A 19,660-nucleotide genomic window follows, 5' to 3' on the forward strand; every position below is an offset into this window, starting at 1 on the left:
GGTCAAGACTATGGAAAAGAACGGAAAAGGAAGGGAGCATCTGAAGACCTCATTACTCCAAGCTAATATAGAGAATAAGTCAGTGCTTCATGCCACCAAAATGTTGGTGATCAGACATCTGAGCGCCACGTCCTAAGAAGAAAGCATTCTGAGGCTAATTCTGAGACGGCAGAATACCTCGGACTTTAGTGTGATACTAAGTACTAAGAGTCCTCTTTTCAAATGCTTTTTATTAGGGAATAAATTAGTTTTACTGTGTGCTGAGTTTGGAATATCATGGTAAAAGCAACTTTGTCAAGGCAAAGAAACTGCTGCCACTACTCTGCTGGTTGGAAACAAGGATATCAACACAGGTGCTTTGAAATATCCTTTTTAGCTATTCAAAATTAGAAGTTCTCAGCTGGCATCAGGATTCCCTGAAAAAGCTACCTTTACAGTACAGTGCCACCCAGCTAGCATAAATGAAGACAATCATTTTTGTGGATTTTGGTTTCACACCAAGTAAACTACTGGATTCAAAAACAACGATCCGTGCCATTACCACATGGCCATCTCTAAAATGAACATGAACACAGTAAGTCTGTCCATACAGAGCCATGATGAGTGCTTAGACACAATGGCATACTTGTGTGTTAGCCATGGGGGTAACAGCTAGTAAGTGTCAGTACTGCCATGTTCCTTGGATATGCCCAGGCCTTGACAGGTGGCACATATTTATCAATAGCATGTCACTTAACCACCTTCAGGTACTGGAAGGAAGTGAAGTACGTGTTTCAAGCTTCATAGAAAAGTGAAACAAAACATAGAGCTATTAAATTTGGTATGGTGTTAATGTAACTCAGGTTCCCCCATGGAAGAGTCCTGTACATGGCGGTTTCTATCGAATGCTGAAAGAAACAACATCAGGATGTATATAAAAAGCTCTTATTCTAATCACACTAGCAAAACCAAACAATTATTGATAGTGATAAAAGCAATATACTATTTTCATTGGGAGAACAGCGAGAGTGAATAATAACAATCAAGGACTCAGTCATGTCTAAATCGTTTACAAAGGGTTATTTTGACCACTCAGTTAATAACTTCTATTTGCCGTTGCAGGCAAAAAGGTATATCATCTCCTCTCTTGTAATTTCCTTACTCTTTCTAGGGAAATATGTAACACATTAATGTCATTTCATTTTGTTATTTAAATTGCAGGACAGTATACTAAGAGGCAAGTTGCAACACCTGATAAATACAACATCTGGAATAAGCTTGTTCTTCTAATGGGAAATTAGTATCTGGAAGATATTTTATTGACTTCTTTCAACTGGAAACATAAATTAAATGAAAACTGAGGAAGGTGAAACCGCTTTCATCACCTTTGTTTGGAAAGTATTGGTGATGAACACATTCACAGGACTTTACTGTCTTTTGTAATGTGAAAAGTGATGATAATTTTTAGTAAAATCATGGGGGGGAAGCCTTGTCCAGCACCTCAAAGTTTCTGTTTACAAAGTTCTTTATAGAATTTCACTTTACATGTCCAATTATTTATTTAAAAAAAATACAACAGACAGTTGACAGATCCTTACCTTCCTGGTTTGTAGCTGAATTTAGCAGAGCCTGGGACACAGAGCTGTTAGGTGGGCTTGTCATGGCTGCAGTAGGTCTTCCTAAGGGTGGCCCTCCAGACGGAGGGGGTCCTAGGGGAGGTCTAGCAGGAGGGTATGTCGAAGGTAAAGGCTGGCTCACTGGTGGAGGAGCAGATCCTGGAGAAAGATGCATTTTCATGAGTTGTGGAATAACTGGAGTTATGGAAATGTACTGTGTTACAAAGCCGCAAAGGCCAAACTGTAAACATTATTCAGTGAAAAGTCTCGCACCAATTGCAAAAACTGCAAAATAAATATATAGTTTCGTAGCTGTTGGCCTATTCTTCTCCTGTTCCCTAAATAGTGGGCCTTTAGGGCTCCATGATTTATTTCCATTGAGGATCTTACTCTTGATGATTGTGAGCAAAAGATAAGCATCACCCAAACTCTACTTCAGCAATAAGACAGTTCTATCAAGTCTCCATCAAGTAGTCAGAACTTCACACACTTCTGATGTAGGAAGATGCCACACCATTTTGCTGTGGTTAAGAAAGGGAAAGCCAATGATAGACTTTCTATTTCATGGTTATTTGGTGGAAAGTTAAAAAAAAAAAAAAAAAAAAAAAAAAATCATGTATCCAGTTGCCTTCCCCACCCTAATGTTTTACTCTAGCCTTAGAGTTATTCTAAAAGCATTTTCTCTCCCAGCCCCCCTATTTCAGAGGGAGACCACTGAGCACATACAAACTAGTTAAATTTGAAAATGAACACCGTCTTCAGAAATCTCGTGCCAATGTCACCATATCGGGTCTCCACCCTGGCCTGGCAGCACGCTGCCTTCTACTAAAAGTAACAGCATTCTGTTGTTCACTAATTATTTTAGCCACATGACATTAGGTGTAGTGTGGTCAAATAACTTTAAAAAATTGTGTCAAGTTATCTATACTTGCTTACTTAATCTACAGTCTTGCAATTACACCCACTGTGGTATCAGCAGCAAACAATCAATCCATACAATTGACCTATCAACTGTATTGTTGTTATCTATAGTAAAGATTACTATTTTGTTTCTTTATCTACGCCATGACCTGAGATTGCTAATGTTAAATTTTCCCCACCCAAATCTTGCATTTGCTTCAGTTCACCTCCCCCCACCCACCTAGGCAATAAGCTCAATTATACAAAGTTAATACTCAATACACTACTATTTTTTAAAAATAAATACAAGAAAATTCAGGAAAAGTTATTGTATTATAGCTCTGACTCTTTCAGTCATTCATTTGTATTCTGCAACTGCACATAGATTCTCTCACAATTTACTAGCATCTCTAAACAGACGTCTTAATTTTTGCTCCCCACCAAGAACCACAAAAAATATATTCATGGACTCTTATAACCTAAAGGTCACATTTTGAAAACAGCTAAGCAATTAGCTGTGAACTTTTAGGAGGAGTTAACACTCCAATACATCAGCCAAGCCAAGTTTAAATGTCATTCACAAGGAAGTATCTGCTTTAACATTCCAGTTGTTTCAGGTCACAATAATTTTTCAAGTAGCAAAATGTGCAGTTTCTATTAACAGGGACATATGCTCGACAGGAGAGCACTTGATAATCAAAAAAAGGAGAGATTTATTTGAATTGGGTACAGGAAACCTGACAAAGACAGTGAACAAACTGTGAAAGAAGCCTCTGTAATGTGCTCACAAACTAGTTAAAAGGCAGCTGCTTTATACTACAAAACTTGGTCACTTCTGTATGAGATAGCACAAAGGATCTGTACTAGAGCAACATGTAACTGAAAAATGTATCACTTTTACAGCAAATTTTGTGCCTCTTATGACACTAGGTACGATCTATCTAGGTAAGATTTATAACAGCACAAGTTTTTGTGAATGCAAATTCACTTCAGACAGCATCTGATGAAACGAACATTAGAGGTGCACCAATACACTGGTCCATGTCGTATCAGCATGGATGAAAGGAAAATTGACATTATCGGCAGTCAGCTTTTATTGGCTGATGTGGACGATAAAGTCGTTGATAAATGCTGTGTGCACGCACACAGCCACAGCCTGCATGGGGCCAGCCCAGCAGCTTGGAGACCACAGCCTGGCTAGTAAGTCTGTTGTAAGGGGAGAGGAACGACACACAGATCGAGGCCCCCCATGGTGAGGCAGGGAGTGGGGCTGAGGTAGGCACAGGCACTGCCCAGCTGGGGCAAGGCATGGGACAGAGCCCCGTGGCTCGTCTGGGAGGCACAGATCCTGCCACTACTCATATCCCCGAGGAAGCCATATGCCCCCCAATCTGTGCAAGGAGTGAGGGCAGGCTGCCACTGGGGCTGGGTTCTTCCCAGAGGGGGGGGATTAGGCCAGGGCTGGCCCATCTCTCTTCCCCCTCCCCTCACCAACAGACTTACCAGCTAGACGCTGCTCTCCAAGCTGCCTGGCTCCATACTGGCAATCAGATCGGTATCAACCAATATGGATCATTAATCATCGGCCATTGTTAATCGGCCCAAAAAATCTTTATCGGTGCACTCCTAGTGAACATGGGTTCACAAAAGCTTGTGCTCTCTCATGAACACACACACATATATAAATATATATTTACAGACTAATTAAATGAGACCCATGAAGTACATACATCTATCAGACTAAACTAATACGGCTAACTACCTGTCACTTTTCTAGATATTAGTGAGTAGCTTGGGCTGGAGCAAAAACTCTAAAATTTTATGGTAAATAAACTTTCCATTCAACAACATGAAGGCCACTTCATGTTGGATGGGAAGTTAGAAATTGGGAATGGAGTCTTATTATTCCAGATACAGTACTTAACTTGCTTTATTAAAACAGCTGAAGACTGAATTTGTGGCATGCTATAAAACTGATAGTGCCCTCAACGAATCAGTAAAAGAAAATATTGCCGAAAAAGTATTAAATGTTTACCACTCACTGGAGAACACAAGGAATTAGGTTGAAAACTGCCTGATGCACATTCTTATAAAAACTGTATGTGCTAATACGTGTTTTGACATCCATGCTGTGCTCAATGGTATCTCCCCGAGATGCGCTGTTCCTGCCTGAACAGATCATTTATGTTTAGCTAGGCACGTAACTGATTTGTGGCATCAACAATGCCAACGCAAGCTTTTACATGAAACACCCACACACCAGGTTTCTGTATATCAGTGACACAGAAAACTGTGCGGCTTTTTCTTCATAGTAAGCGCAGAGAGTTCAGTTTGCAACTTCCCACTGAGGGCCTTGTTTAGAATGGGCTGTATTAAACGATTAACTGGAATTCTAAGTACACTTTTCAGCTTTATAACACACCACCGTTGTCATGGGATTACAGTCTCAGACCAACTTTTTGAGCTCCATAACCTAAGTGTGAACGTTCAAAGAGCTATTCAGAACAAAAATAAAAGTCTACAAACAGCCATAAGCCTACATGCTTTAGCAAAGCATTGACAGCAAGGCCAACAGACAGTAAATACTTCAGCAGTTCAAAAAAAAAAAACCAACAAAATTAAATGTGTGCTCCATACATTGAACTTTCACTGACATCCATGCAAGTTTTCCCAGGGATTGCTGGGCATGGTTCTCCAGAATACCTGGTCCAGCACCACAATCCCACAACCAGAACGGAATTATAAATAGGAACAGTGAATAATAAATAACCTCTTTAAAAGCAGACATAGAAACTCAGTCCCAACACACTATTGTTTAAGAGTCATTACAGTTATGTTATCTCACCTGGTTTCATGTAGCTGTTTGGAAGTGGGGGAACTCCAGGAGAAGCTGCATACTGATAGCTTGTTGGAGGATTTGTATTTCCCAAAGATGATGGTGATGATGCTGATGGCTGGGTTGGTACTGCTCCTGTTACGTGAGCAAAATGGCTTGTTTGAGACCCAGCTGGCTGACTCACAGTAGTCTGCCCATACTGCCAGTTTGAAAGTGCTGGGGGGTTAGTTCCAGGAAGGAAGCTACCAGCAGATGATATGGCAGCTGAGTTTTGTGATGGAGGTGGCATTTGGGGAGAAGAACCTGTATGTTGCAAAGGTGCTGCAGAAATAGGTCCTACAGGTGCTCTGTTAAGAGTCTGGCCAGGTCCCTGATAATTACTTAATTGAGAAACATTCTGGGAACCACCATAATTATACTGTCCAGGAGAAGGGTGCAGGGGAGGCTTTGTTGGTATCGGATGCGAGTACAATCCTGGAGAGTTATATCTCTGGCCATCTGACACGTGTGATGAATGCATCAATGGGTTTTGAACAGGACCTAAAAGACAAAACTACAAAGAGTCAGTCTCTTCAATTGCCTGAAGAGAAATTCCCAGTACCAGTAATACAACATACTTCTCCCTCAGAAGTTTGCTGCTACAGGCCATTGTATAGATCATTAGCAATGTAGGATTTCAACAGATGCTTACTTGATAATCAGTTGCTCCTAATACGCTAGGCCAGGAGTGCTCAACTTCTGGGCCACAGGCCAAATCCAGCCCATGGAGCTATGGCATTCAGCCCACGGGACTCCCTATGGATTAGGAAATTTGGTGGTGGCGAAGCAGTGACAAATAATACTGCTACCCTTTCTCGCTGCCAAATTCCCTTCCCCATCACAGCCGGATCAGAGCTGAGCTGCTCCCCACCCCCACACCACCTCATCGGGCTCCTCCTTGCATCCCCACGTGCCAAATAGGCCCCACCAGCTGGACCAAGTGCTGTCCATCCAACCCAAAGAGCAAAAAAGGTTGGGCACCCTGATTCTCAGCTGGGGTGCACAGCACCCTGGGGTGCCTTGAGACCTTTGCAAGGGTGCCACACAACATTAGCACTGTCTGGTATACAAGCAAGATTTACAAAATAAACCCATATATTTCAAATAGAAAGCCATAGTGTTAAAAACATTCTGACCTGTCGTGGTCTTTGTGAGCTCTAAAAGAATTTCTCTGTGATGTTTCTGTGGTCAAAAACTGAGTGAAACATAAGAGCTGGCAGTTTCCAAAGGGTGCCTCAAGTCTAAAAAGGTTGAGAACCGCTGCACTAGACTTTTGAACGAGTATTTTTATGACAGCCTTGCAGATCCCTTGAACCCTTTTTAAAGGCATCACACTCCAGATTGAAGCTTACCAATAAGCTTTTCTCTAGCACCTGGGGCGCACCCACATCAGAGAACCAAAGACAAGAGGAGCACATTGAATGAAAGACCCACATTCTCCCACACAACTGGCCAATGAACAAGAATGAAGAAACCAACAGTAGATGGCAGATAAGAAAAGCCTGTTTCTGCTTGTCAGTTTATTTTCACTTGGGCTGCTTGCAGACATTAAAAAAACAGAAACAAAACCAGAATGCTTTACCAGAGGAAGCAGTGCACTACTTCAACCCAGCTCTGCAGCGTCTGCATAAACTGGGTGCTTCAGCAGGGCTTTTTGGAGCTTTAATCTAATAGCTGATTCAAACAGCTATTAGATAAAAACACCAAAAAAAGCCCCCCTAAAGTGCCCAGTCTGTATAGACATTGGACATGCTGGATCCAACTGACACGATGCCTCTTCTGGGCATGTACTGGGCTCAGGAGCGCGCCAAGTTTAAAGTGCTGCTTTTTTTTTCCCCCCCTTAACATGTGCAAGCAGCTTTGGTGATTAACTTCTTCCCTCCACTTTAGTTAAAGGGAGAATCAACATTACTCTTAAGATCACATGCAATATGAAACTTTGAATAGACCATTTCAGCAAAAGAAACAAACCTCACCGTAGTGCTAGCATGCCATTTACTGAGGAAAATTAACTTAGGATCATGGGAAAATATGGCTAGAAGGTGCATCCAGTCCAACCCCCTGCGCAAGAGAGAGTCATCCCTGTCAGGATTATCCCAGACACATGCTGTCTAACCTGCGCCGTAGAATTTCATGACTAAGGTTACACAACCGCTCTAGATAATCTGTTTCAGAACTTAACTCATCATAGTTAGGAACTTTGTGCATCTAACCTCAATCTCCCCAGCTGCAATTTAAACCCTTTACTTCTTGTCCTGTCTCTTGTGGATCTAGAGAACAATTCATCAACACTGTCCTTATGAAAACCATTATTTTATCTGAAAACTCCTCACATACCCATCAATCTTCTCTGCTAAATAATCCCAGTTCTTTCATCTTGTTACTTTCCTCTGGACACTCTCCACTTTGCCGACATGCTCCTTGAAGGTATTTTAAAAGAACTGGAGGCCTAGTCTACAAAACAAAGCTCGGCTAGCAAGACGGCAGCTCACACTCAAAAGTTCCTCTGTTGCAAAACCTCATTTCCGCCGGCAGAATTACTTCATCTTGAGAACCGCTGCACTAGACTTTTGAACGAGTATTTTTATGACAGCCTTGCAGATCCCTTGAACCCTTTTTAAAGGCATCACACTCCAGATTGAAGCTTACCAATAAGCTTTTCTCTAGCACCTGGGGCGCACCCACATCAGAGAACCAAAGACAAGAGGAGCACATTGAATGAAAGACCCACATTCTCCCACACAACTGGCCAATGAACAAGAATGAAGAAACCAACAGTAGATGGCAGATAAGAAAAGCCTGTTTCTGCTTGTCAGTTTATTTTCACTTGGGCTGCTTGCAGACATTAAAAAAACAGAAACAAAACCAGAATGCTTTACCAGAGGAAGCAGTGCACTACTTCAACCCAGCTCTGCAGCGTCTGCATAAACTGGGTGCTTCAGCAGGGCTTTTTGGAGCTTTAATCTAATAGCTGATTCAAACAGCTATTAGATAAAAACACCAAAAAAAGCCCCCCTAAAGTGCCCAGTCTGTATAGACATTGGACATGCTGGATCCAACTGACACGATGCCTCTTCTGGGCATGTACTGGGCTCAGGAGCGCGCCAAGTTTAAAGTGCTGCTTTTTTTTTCCCCCCCTTAACATGTGCAAGCAGCTTTGGTGATTAACTTCTTCCCTCCACTTTAGTTAAAGGGAGAATCAACATTACTCTTAAGATCACATGCAATATGAAACTTTGAATAGACCATTTCAGCAAAAGAAACAAACCTCACCGTAGTGCTAGCATGCCATTTACTGAGGAAAATTAACTTAGGATCATGGGAAAATATGGCTAGAAGGTGCATCCAGTCCAACCCCCTGCGCAAGAGAGAGTCATCCCTGTCAGGATTATCCCAGACACATGCTGTCTAACCTGCGCCGTAGAATTTCATGACTAAGGTTACACAACCGCTCTAGATAATCTGTTTCAGAACTTAACTCATCATAGTTAGGAACTTTGTGCATCTAACCTCAATCTCCCCAGCTGCAATTTAAACCCTTTACTTCTTGTCCTGTCTCTTGTGGATCTAGAGAACAATTCATCAACACTGTCCTTATGAAAACCATTATTTTATCTGAAAACTCCTCACATACCCATCAATCTTCTCTGCTAAATAATCCCAGTTCTTTCATCTTGTTACTTTCCTCTGGACACTCTCCACTTTGCCGACATGCTCCTTGAAGGTATTTTAAAAGAACTGGAGGCCTAGTCTACAAAACAAAGCTCGGCTAGCAAGACGGCAGCTCACACTCAAAAGTTCCTCTGTTGCAAAACCTCATTTCCGCCGGCAGAATTACTTCATCTCTGCCAAGTGGAGCAAGGCTTCTATACTAATACCTGGCCGAAGCAGGAGCAGACCCACCTACATCTTTCCCTGGCTGCCATAGTGCCTTCAGCAGTTGGTGCCTTCCTGCTCTGGCAGCACAGTTCCTGAGCAGGGCACGCATGCCATGGCACTTTAACATTGGGAGATACTGCCTCCCACCAGATGTTTAATATAGGCAAGGCCTGCTGATACAGCCAAGCTGATCTGGATTCACTGGAACAGAAAGATCATTTAACTCCTTTGAGAATTTATATCCCCAGAGCATTATCAGTTTCCTGTATTTTAAGCAGAATAAATAATTACACTATTTTTAGAGCTTTGAAAAAACCATCACTGAAAAGTTTGGTTAGGCACATTAGGTGTTACAGACAGTCATTATCGTCACCCTGAAGTCAGACAGGATGCTTCTCCAAATGAGATCTTTTTCACTGATCCAAATATGCTGAAGATTGCATCCCAAAAGTCTTTGTGACTATTTGTCCAGAAACAATTAACACTTCCTCAGAAGTTCTACTGGCAGCTCTTGATCACATTGTGCCATTCTAAACACACACAAAATCATAATATTTCATGTGTCCATTTAAAGCAGTAACTATACAGCATTTTTAAAGCAAGCACTGCTTTTATAAAACATAATAAAACTGTCAATCCTCCAAGTCTTGTAAAAAATGTTTCAAGTAAATAAGTTCAGAAGGCACTGAACTGGAATCTCACTGTTGCAGTTAAAAAGGAAAATCACGAACAATTCAATGTTTCCTAATTCCTCTGAAGTACCCTTAGCGACAGGATGCACAGAAATGGCCAAATATCCTCAATTCTTCCATGACTTATACTGATACCCTTCCTTTAAGTACTGAGTCAGTCCCTGGGTCAACAAAGATCTTTTCAAAACATAAAAACCACAACATTCAAATGCTTGAAAATCTGATAAATGTCCCCACATTGTAGTATCTGCAAATATTACAGTAGCCACAAACATGATGAAAATGCAGGAAACGCATAGGATAATATAACAAAACAGTTATAACTAAGGTAACAAATCTTTAAAAAATTTGAGGTGACAAATTTGTCAATGACTGCAGGAAGTGAAAAAATAGAAGAAAAAGACGAAGCGAAAACCTGAAAAGTCTCTCTCTGATGTTGTTAAACTTAAGTTGTAAAACTGTGATTTTAATGCAAAAAAAAAAATTAGGAAGGTTTTAGCATCAGTAATTCCTCCACAAACCGAATTCCCCCTGGCCAGCACAGTGTTTGCAGTTAACCCAGGGCTTCTCAAACTGTGGGTTGCAACCACCCAGGCAACTTAAAAGGGGGCCACAAACTTCCCAGGGGGTACGTGCAGCAGCACAGGGAAGCAGCATGCGGTGACAACACAGAGTGGTGGATGGTGGTGGCAGCTGCCGCATGCGAGCTCTCCACCCCCCACCACTGCCATCGAGCATTCAGTCGCAGTATCAGTTTGAGAACCCTTGTGTTAACCAAACAATTTCTTAACAAGGGGCAAAGATTAACCATAAATAACTTAGGATGTGCTTCACATTTGTTTCTCTCTGACCCAAGTGACTCCCAAAAATCTGTATTTTAGATCTAAACAAATATATGGTTATGAACAGCAATTAAAAGATTTTCAAAGTAGCTGTTTTGTATTGTTTTTTTAAAAACAATGAACTCCCAAGATTACTGTAACACACAGTGTTCTCCTCTGGGTTTATTTGCTACATTAACTGACATTTGAAATCCATTTGTTTTAAAATTAATTGTATCTTTATAAAAGAAAACTACGCAACTACATAAATTGCTGTAGGAAATCTCTTTCTGCAGCTGTATCTTATGAGCAACATTCACTAAGAATACTGTAAATAAAATAAAAATAAAATGGCTGTATGTGTTTTGCAGCATTGATCAGGGAGAGGTTTATGTACCTAACAATACATTTTCCTCAGCTTCAAGTATTCTTGAGCTTTACACCATCACACAATAGAGGCAAGATTTCTAGAGGAAGGAATTCAGTTTTCACAAAGACACTGTACCACGTCATTTCTGACTGATGAAAGCAGCTGTTGAAACGTTTCATGGTTTAAAGAGAGAGAAAAAACAAACCCACAAAACTAGTTCAGACAAACAAAATCAGTCAAAGATCACCCACCACCTCAAACCACAAATGATTTCTGAGAAGAAAGATGTAATCAAAGCACCCTCATTGTATCTGTAGTGAGGACTGTAACTAGATGTGTGTAAGCAGCCCAGTGTTGACTATCCCCAGGAGCACCAAATCCAGGTGGCAGATTATTTCAACAGTTCAGAAGGCATTTGAAACACAGCAGCTGGAAAGAGCTGCACTTACAAATTAAATTGTTAATTTTGACCATTTTGTCAACCATGAAAAACGATTTAGCCTATCAACTCCCAATTTATTCTGTGGTCCTTGGTGATGAACCCTGCCTCTGGCTGCTTGTGAATGGTTTGAAAAAGCACATCACTGGACAGTCGTTCTTTTCAACCCTATGAGAACAAGGAATTTTTGAACCTTGGAATTTACAATAAGTAGAGCCTAGAGGTCCACAGCCACTCGTAAGAAGATTTTATTCAAACCAGAGATTCTGAACAACTTGCAGCTATCCATACTCTTAAACGCTCTCCTGAGAAAGAAGTTACAAAATAAAATATTGTTAAAGATTACACTGAATTTGTTAATCACTTGAAACAGAAATGGGTAAAACATTACAAAGCATTGAAGAACCTAGTTATGGTAGCCCATCTACCCTAACTAACACTTCCCCTATCAAGACAGTATTCAGCTTCAGGCCACAGATTACTAGGACACCTGCATCTTAACTAAATATACCAGGAAGGTTTTTTTGTTCTGGTAACCTCACTCTCCCCTGTCTGCATAATATGGACCAGATGCCAGCTTTCTTATCCTCCACCTATGATTTTACCCAGTTCTCCATCCCCAAGTTTGCTAATGGTTCACTACAGTTGCATCCCATTTGCCTTCCCAGGGTTGGCTGTACACTTCCTCACAGCAGACACAGGCCAGTAGCCTATTTCAGTATCCACCTTTAATACAGTCCCCCAATATCTAGAACTACAATATATAAATAATTAACTTGCAAACTTCTTTGAAAACTTGTGTTTTTAAATCTATGAATATAGTGTGTTGCAGAAGTTAAATGGCCTTGTACAGACAGAAGCAGAACCAGTGCCAAAAAAAAAAACCCCAAAACAAAAAACTCATAAACCACACATTTAAAGTGACACAGTTCATTTATTGCACTTGTAGGTGGCACTCCGACTTTAGCCCGACTGCAGCATTGTGCACGCTAGAGTTATATAAATTATTTTCAGCTGAAACATTAAGAGACTATTTTGGCTGAAAAATAAAACATATATACTTTGTTGCATGTATTCTGGCAGTACCCAGGTGCCCAAGGAGAATCAGAGGACTAGTTCACTGGATGTTGTAAATTCCACACTGTTAACCTCATTTAGTGGAAAGACATTTAGGGGATATATATAAAACATTACATGTATTATATACATACATAATGGTCAGTTCTGGTTGAAAAAATAACCTTGAAAAATGTGAATCAAACATAAGACAGACCAGTGAAGTCCACTGACAACTTAAAATGACAGAGCCTTGTGGACTCTGCTTATATAACTGAAATATGGCATTTTCCCAAAATCCCTCCAAATTTGCCATTCTGCTGTGGCAAGGGACTAATTTTTAGATCTCCTTGCCTTGCTGTGACTACCTGCATGCCTTCTGTACTCAGATCAAGAAACACTGCTTTTTCCCCTGCCAGGAAGGAAAGGAGGAAGGAAAAGAGTGAGCCACATACACCAGTGATTCTCAGCCAGGGTCCCAAGGTACCCTGGGTTTCCATGAGATCCCTTTAGAGGCATTATGCAACTGTTAGTTATGCAAACACCTACAAATAATGCACAACTTGAATGCAGAGATTTTAAAAGAGCATCCATACTATCAAACACATTCAGACCTGTTGTAGTCTTTATGAGTTTTTTGCAACAGAAATACTGCTCTATTATTTTTCCATAGTCAAGAAATGAGTCAAAACTAAAAGCTTGTATTGTTCGAGGGGTTCCTTGAGTTCATAAAAGTTGAGAACCATTGATGTATAGAGTAAAAAAAACAAAAAAACCAACAGTAAATGCACTCACGGCTGAAAGTCTCTTACAAACTACAGTACTGCATAACAATATGGAGTACTGGGATAGAAACAAAGGGCATTTCCTGGCAAGAAAATAAAGGACAAGAGTCCAAGGATTAGGGTGCTAGCATTGCTCTTCCAGCGCCCAAGCTCTACTCCCTGCTCCACCAGGCTTCCTGTCTGACCTTGGGCAAGTGACTTGTACAGCACTGAAACTGAAGCAGTGCAGTACAGCAGGGATAACACAGAAGTGCTGTGAGGAAGAGCATACACCAACTGCTGAAACTTCATTAGCCTCACGAAGGGTTTTTGAACTTGAAAGCTTGCTTAATAACTATTCTTCAACTATTTGGGTTGGTCTAATAAAAGATATCAAATTCACACAAGGAACCTTGTCTGCCTGTGAGGATACATGCATTCGAAAGCTGACCCCCCTCAGATCACTAACATGAGAAATGCTTAAGTACCTAAAGATAGAATTTGTGCAGCTAGATCTGGTGCCACACAGCACCTGGTGGACTGAACAGAAAACACAAATACTTCTGAAACTTCTCATGATTTTGGGTTGCTGTGATCACAGCAGGACACTTACAGGCAAAGCTAATGAACGTATTAACATTTCCTTACAAATATTCATCTCTATTTATTCCCCATACACCCACACAAGCAAATCAAAGTCAATCGTATCTGTCTACCTGACTTTACTCTAAGAAAAGCCCTGTCCAATTGTCTGAAGTATCAAGAGTTACTAACCCAACCCAACATAGTTTAGAAAAGTAGTTTAGAAAAGAGCAATGCAGTGCTGCTGTAACCATTTATGGAGTAAGGTCCAGTTGGCTACCTGCTGAAGCACCGGGGTGCAAGAAGTTGTCAGGAAGCAGAAACAGTGAACATGAATACTATGAACATGAACAGAGTTACTTGCCAGCTTCCTTCATGAACTACTCAAACCATTATGCACACTGCAGCATAGTAACAGAGGCGGAAAAAAAAAGAAAATCTGTAAGGCTTCTTTTTCCATGCATGTTTTAAAAACAGTGAGAACGCTGTCAGTGCTTAAATAATAATTGTTCCTACCAATGCTACATTTCCTACATTTCCTAAGTAACAGTGACCAAAGTGCTATCTTCAGTACCTACCTCAGTAAAACTAAAGCAATTCAAGTATTTGCATAGCTACCTTTATTTCCTTTTAATTGCCTAACACACAAATAGCCAACTGCTTTCTTCAAATATTTCCTTAGGACAGGTACCCTGTGCCCTCTAAGCACATTCCTATTCCAAGCAATGTCAGTACAAAAGCCACAACACACTCTCTGCTAGCTGGCACTCCTCTACTCTTCGTCTACTGATCCTCTATTGAGATGGCAAGCTCTTCAAAACAGAGACCCTATTAGGCACTTAAACACACGCTTAGCACTAGAGAAATGTTCAACAGCCGTTAGTCAAGCGTCAACTCTGACAGTGATATTAAAAAAAGTAACAAAACAGATCTGGTTCATGAAGAGGTAGGAAAAAGGAGCAACTCGAACAGCCAAGATCCAAGCCTATAAGAAAGGAAAAATTTAAGAGACATCAGTGTTCATGCGTAACTATGAAACACTTGCACCAAATGCATCCCCTTTTTATTTACATGATAATTAAAGAGAAAGAGCAAAGGCTTTTCTTGCTTGATTTTTCTCTTCTGGTTTAAGATAAGGACGGTTTTAACTTGGCCTGTACCACCAGTTGCAGCATCTCTCTTGTCTTAAGATGTGGTAGCGCAAGAGTGATTTTGTAGCCACAATGGTCCAGAAATTATGCAAGGGGCAAAGGTTTCTCAGGGTGAGATCTTTTACCGGACCAACTACATAGGCGGGATAAAGTTCGACAGCTACATAGCTGGTCCAATAAAAGATCTCACCCTAAGAAATCCTCGCCTCTCATCTTAAGATACGTGACGCCTGTCTCTCCAAACAGACCAGGCTCTCCCAGGTTACTCTGCTCCTTGTAGGGAAGAACGCTACTTTTGCATAAACCCAAGATCAAGCTACACTTGAGCAGACTTTGCTTTCCGGATCCTCCCCCTGCAAGCAATCATCACAGTGCCACATGTACACTCGATTCCAAAGGGCCAGCGCCTCCGTGTATGACTGACTGCTGAGATTTTAACCAACGAAAAGCAGCCGACCAGCACCCAGCTGCTCTTAATCAAACCCATGACTCACTCTGCATCGGCGTTTCCCCTATGTCGGTCGCGTGAAAGCAGCTTCCAGAGAAGAAAACGCTAGAGGCCAAGTAGAGGCCAGCAACCAGAAACAGATACTGTTAAAAAAAATACACCAGAAAAGCAGCTTCCTATTTTAGGGCCTTTCAGAAAGTAACATTAAAATATGAAACTACACTTTTTGTTAGAAGCGTGGCTATACGACCCTAGCGACATCTCGTATTCAAGTAAACGCCACCAGTGGCTGATGACATTGGACGGGTTGCCCGAAGCGAACCGAAACGATGAGCGCTGGGGGAATATCCGTCAAGTAACGTTGGTGATAATAAGCAGCTTGCAAACGAGAGGGTCCCATCTTGACTACTGACTGGTGCAGTACTTTGGACCCGCCTGGGCGGGGGGGGGGACCGTGGGCCTGAGCCACCGGGGGGGGGGGGGGACCGTGGGCCTGAGCCCCCCAGCCGCTGTCTAAGCCCTCCTCAGTGCGGGGGCCGCTAGGGACCTGACATCTCGGGACACAAAACATGAGAGGTTTCGGGGGGCGCGGAGCAGGGCTTGGGGAGGCCCGGGGGGTCTTCCCCACGCCTGGCACCGCCCCCAGGCCACGCGGCCTCCCCCGAGCTCAGCCCAGCGCCTGCCCCGCCAGGGGAACCAACCCCAGCCCCGCGGGCCCGAGCGTCGCCGCCTCACCGTTGCTGTAGGCCTGCTGCCCGGCGCCGTGGGCTCGGCCGGGCTGGGCCATGGCTCCTGCTGCTCCCAGCCCCAGCGCCGAGGGCGGGAGAGAGGAGAGGGAGGGGGGGCCCACCGGAAGGAACCCTGGCGCCGCGCAAGCGCACTCCGTACACGTGGCACTTCCGGGCCCAGGCGCTCTGCGGCAGTGGGCGGAGCCGGAGCGGCCCCGGGCCTTGGCTTTTAAAGGGGACGCGGCCCAGCAGCCCGAGGGTCCTGTGTGCTGGGGAGAGGGGAGGAAGGATCCTGTCTGCCTGCAGCTGGGACTGGGGCAGGAAACACTGGGCAGGGGCAAAGCAGGGACTCCAGCTAAGACCCAGGCCTCTGACGCCTGGTCACGCTCATGGCCAAGTCAATGGCCTACATCACAGCCAGAGCCACAGGAGAAATGTTTTCCTTTGTTGATGAGTGATGCCAGGGCGTGAAACCTCTCGTTTCACCTGCCACGGTTCCCACGGCAAAAACGACAAGGCTCCATCCCAGAGGGACGCGTGCCGACAACGTGGCCGGCCCTGGAAGGAGAAAGCGGAAGGAAAGAGGAATCGAGCACCAAAAAGAGCTGAACTTGACCCAAATTTTAATCAACAAACTATTCCTTCACGTTGTGTTTCACGTGGGCTGCTTCTGGTCCAACCACTTATTTTCTACAACGGTGATCTTCTACGTTCATGAAAACGGCCCCGTTCCAGCTCATACGTTGTTGCCGACGCTCATGATTTTTGGTGTTGTTCTTAAAGTCTACACTTCGGGAATGTGGAAAGCTTAGCTTTTCTTTTTTATATACACACACACACACACACACACACACGAAAAGATAGATATAGAGATACAGTATATCGATATATATATAATATATATCAGTCTCAATACATATAAAAGAAAAGCTAAGTTTTTCACATTCCCAAAGCGTAGAATTTAATTTAAATTGAATTTAAGAACACCAAAAATCATGAGAGAGAGAAAGATATATATATATATATATATATATATATACACACACACACACACACACATGCCCGAAGCCTAGACTTCAAGAACGATGCCAAAAATCATGAGCGTCGGCAACAACATGCAAGATGGAACAGGGACATTTTTGTGAACGTACAAGACTAAAGAGTATATACGAGAGCTGTTCAAAAAGTATCGAGATGGATGCTGTAGGAAACGCAATATTTTATTTACAGGGGTTTCGGCTTATATCTCCTTCGAGGTATGCTCCTCCTGCATCTGTGCACTTCTCCCAACGTTTCTGCCATTGTTGGAAGCACCTCTGATCAGCAATGTGTGGAATGGCTAAAAGTTGCTCCGTCGCATTTTTTGTTTTATGGTTTCCGCATCCCACAATCTTCTTCCTTTCAAGGTTTTCTTTAGTGGAGGGAAGAGAAAAAAACAGTTGCACCGTATCCCACAAGTGCCGCAGCCTCCATATTCACCTGAGATGGCCCCATCAGTCAATACTTAATACTTTTTGAACAGCTCTCATATATAAAAGAAGTTTCTCACATTCCTGAAGCATAGACTTTAAGAACAATGTCAAAAATCATGAGAGTTGGCAACAGTAGATGTGTGAGGCTTCTTTATTTTTACTGTTTTCTACCACCTATTTACTCTTCAAATAATCACACTTCTCATCCTGTTCTTTTCCAGCATTGCATAGCGCGGTAGATTAAACTAATTCATTTTTAAAGTCTCATAAGGACTGACTGGAGATTAGCAAATGGATATAATTTAGTTCCAGGGGCTGATTCAGTCCTTGGGCTGCCAACCAGGGTGACAAGTGCTTTGATTGCTCTCTCTGGTAGAGTCAGTTGTTTACTGGCAAATAATCTGAGCTAACTTCACGAGTCACTGGACAGCTTTCAGATGGGGTCACACTTGTTTGGGAAACTACTCCTCACGATCAGGGCACTCTGGAACGTGTATCTGTGCAATTATTCATCTTGCACAAAATGGAGGGGTTAGGATTCAAGGATCATCATTGCAACAAGTGACTATTTACAAAGTGGTATATATATTAAAAAAAAGACATCTATGCAATTAGACAGTCTGCAGATCACATTATTTACCTAATTATGCTATAAACAAACATAAAACTCCTCATAAAATACTTAAGTCATCAACAAAAGTCTTCTGCATCAAAAATACTTAAGTCTTCTGGAACAAAACCTTTCACAATAACACCCAAATCTTAACACTTCCCAAATTAAAAAAAATAATAGTTTCCACTTCAGAAAACCAACGCTGTGAATGTATTTATCAATCGCTCATTGTGGGGTAGCATAACTGAGAAGCCAGTATTGTTCTAACAGGGCTGTGAAACCCCAATTAAATTCTGAAGTCAATTAGAGTCTTTCAATTGACTAAAATAGGACTTGTGTCAGGTTTAAAAAAAAGTTATTAATCTTGGATTTTTTTTCTTCTGTTATGTTTTTTTAAATTTCTGCAGCAAGCTATAGATGTACCTAATGGAGACTCAGGATGATTTGTGCAAGCCTAGAATTAAATATACCTTCATCAGTCAGGTATTTAAGAATGATAACTGGGGGTTTTTTTGTGTAAAATCTGCAAGAATATCCTACAACAATTTCTAAATGAGGAAGAAGGACTGCGTCTTACCTTATCATAAGTTCTCTCTTTCATCACTAATACATTGGATAGGTCCTTTGGGATACTTCCTTTCTGACTTCCATTAGTATTGATGGATTAAGTCCTTGCAATATCATAACAATGCATATTAAAATATGATCATTGCTTTTTTATAGACACAAGTCTTTAAATACAGTGAAATTCCATTCTTTTCATTTGGCCATGACTTTGTATGTGATACAATTAACTTTATAACCCAATGTGATTGTGGAGATTTAAGATGTTTGTGAATCAATCCTCCACAAAGGAAGATCATCTCTGTATACCGTACTCTGAGATGATCAGCAGCAATAGCAAACATGTCCTGATTTTGGGTGCTACCTATCCTAGTACCTGATTTCCAAGCAGAAAAAACAGTATGCAGCTGTGCCAAATTCCTAACTTTGGTATTGTTAGAGACTGGATGAATAGGGTAGAAATCCTGTATTGATCCTTCTTCACATATATTTTTTGTGTGTGTAGCCATTATATCCTATTGAACATTTCCATTCCATTGATTGACAGAAACTGAAAAAGAACGACACCTCGTATTACAAAAGATGTTTGGCCTTAATTCCACAGAGGAATTAATGGGAAAGCTCTTCAAGAAAACCTAATTCTCCCCACATTTTTTCTTCTGCCCACAAATGTTATAGGACAAGGGTGTTGGTTGTAGCCATGTGGGTCTA

At 41.9% G+C, this 19,660-nt stretch overlaps 1 protein-coding gene and 1 long non-coding RNA gene across 4 annotated transcripts in view; both read right to left on the reverse strand.

Moving 5' to 3' along the window:
• SEC24A (SEC24 homolog A, COPII coat complex component) overlaps window positions 1-16,436 on the reverse strand; it is a 44,427-nt gene extending 27,991 nt beyond the window's left edge. For 2 of the 3 annotated variants that reach the window (XM_014527857.2, XM_006017201.3), the window contains exons 1-3: window positions 16,308-16,436; window positions 5,341-5,871; window positions 1,578-1,754 (exon numbers count right to left, since the gene is read on the reverse strand). In XM_014527857.2, coding sequence (XP_014383343.1) covers window positions 1,578-1,754; window positions 5,341-5,871; window positions 16,308-16,359 — 760 coding nt within the window. In that variant the 5' untranslated portion in view covers window positions 16,360-16,436. Of the gene's footprint in view, window positions 1-1,577; window positions 1,755-5,340; window positions 5,872-6,022; window positions 6,127-16,307 lie in introns of all 3 variants that reach the window. The other variant, XM_025196045.1, reaches the window with a different exon arrangement.
• Window positions 16,437-17,557: 1,121 nt separating this feature from the next.
• LOC112549151 lies at window positions 17,558-19,660 on the reverse strand. Its single transcript, XR_003092483.1, has 3 exons — window positions 19,326-19,660; window positions 18,963-19,056; window positions 17,558-17,711 (listed from the first exon to the last, which is right to left on the reverse strand). It is a non-coding gene; the product is annotated as an uncharacterized LOC112549151 (long non-coding RNA).

The sequence above is a fragment of the Alligator sinensis genome, unplaced genomic scaffold, assembly GCF_000455745.1.
Source record: "Alligator sinensis unplaced genomic scaffold, ASM45574v1 scaffold111_1, whole genome shotgun sequence".
Taxonomy (NCBI): Eukaryota; Metazoa; Chordata; order Crocodylia; family Alligatoridae; genus Alligator; species Alligator sinensis.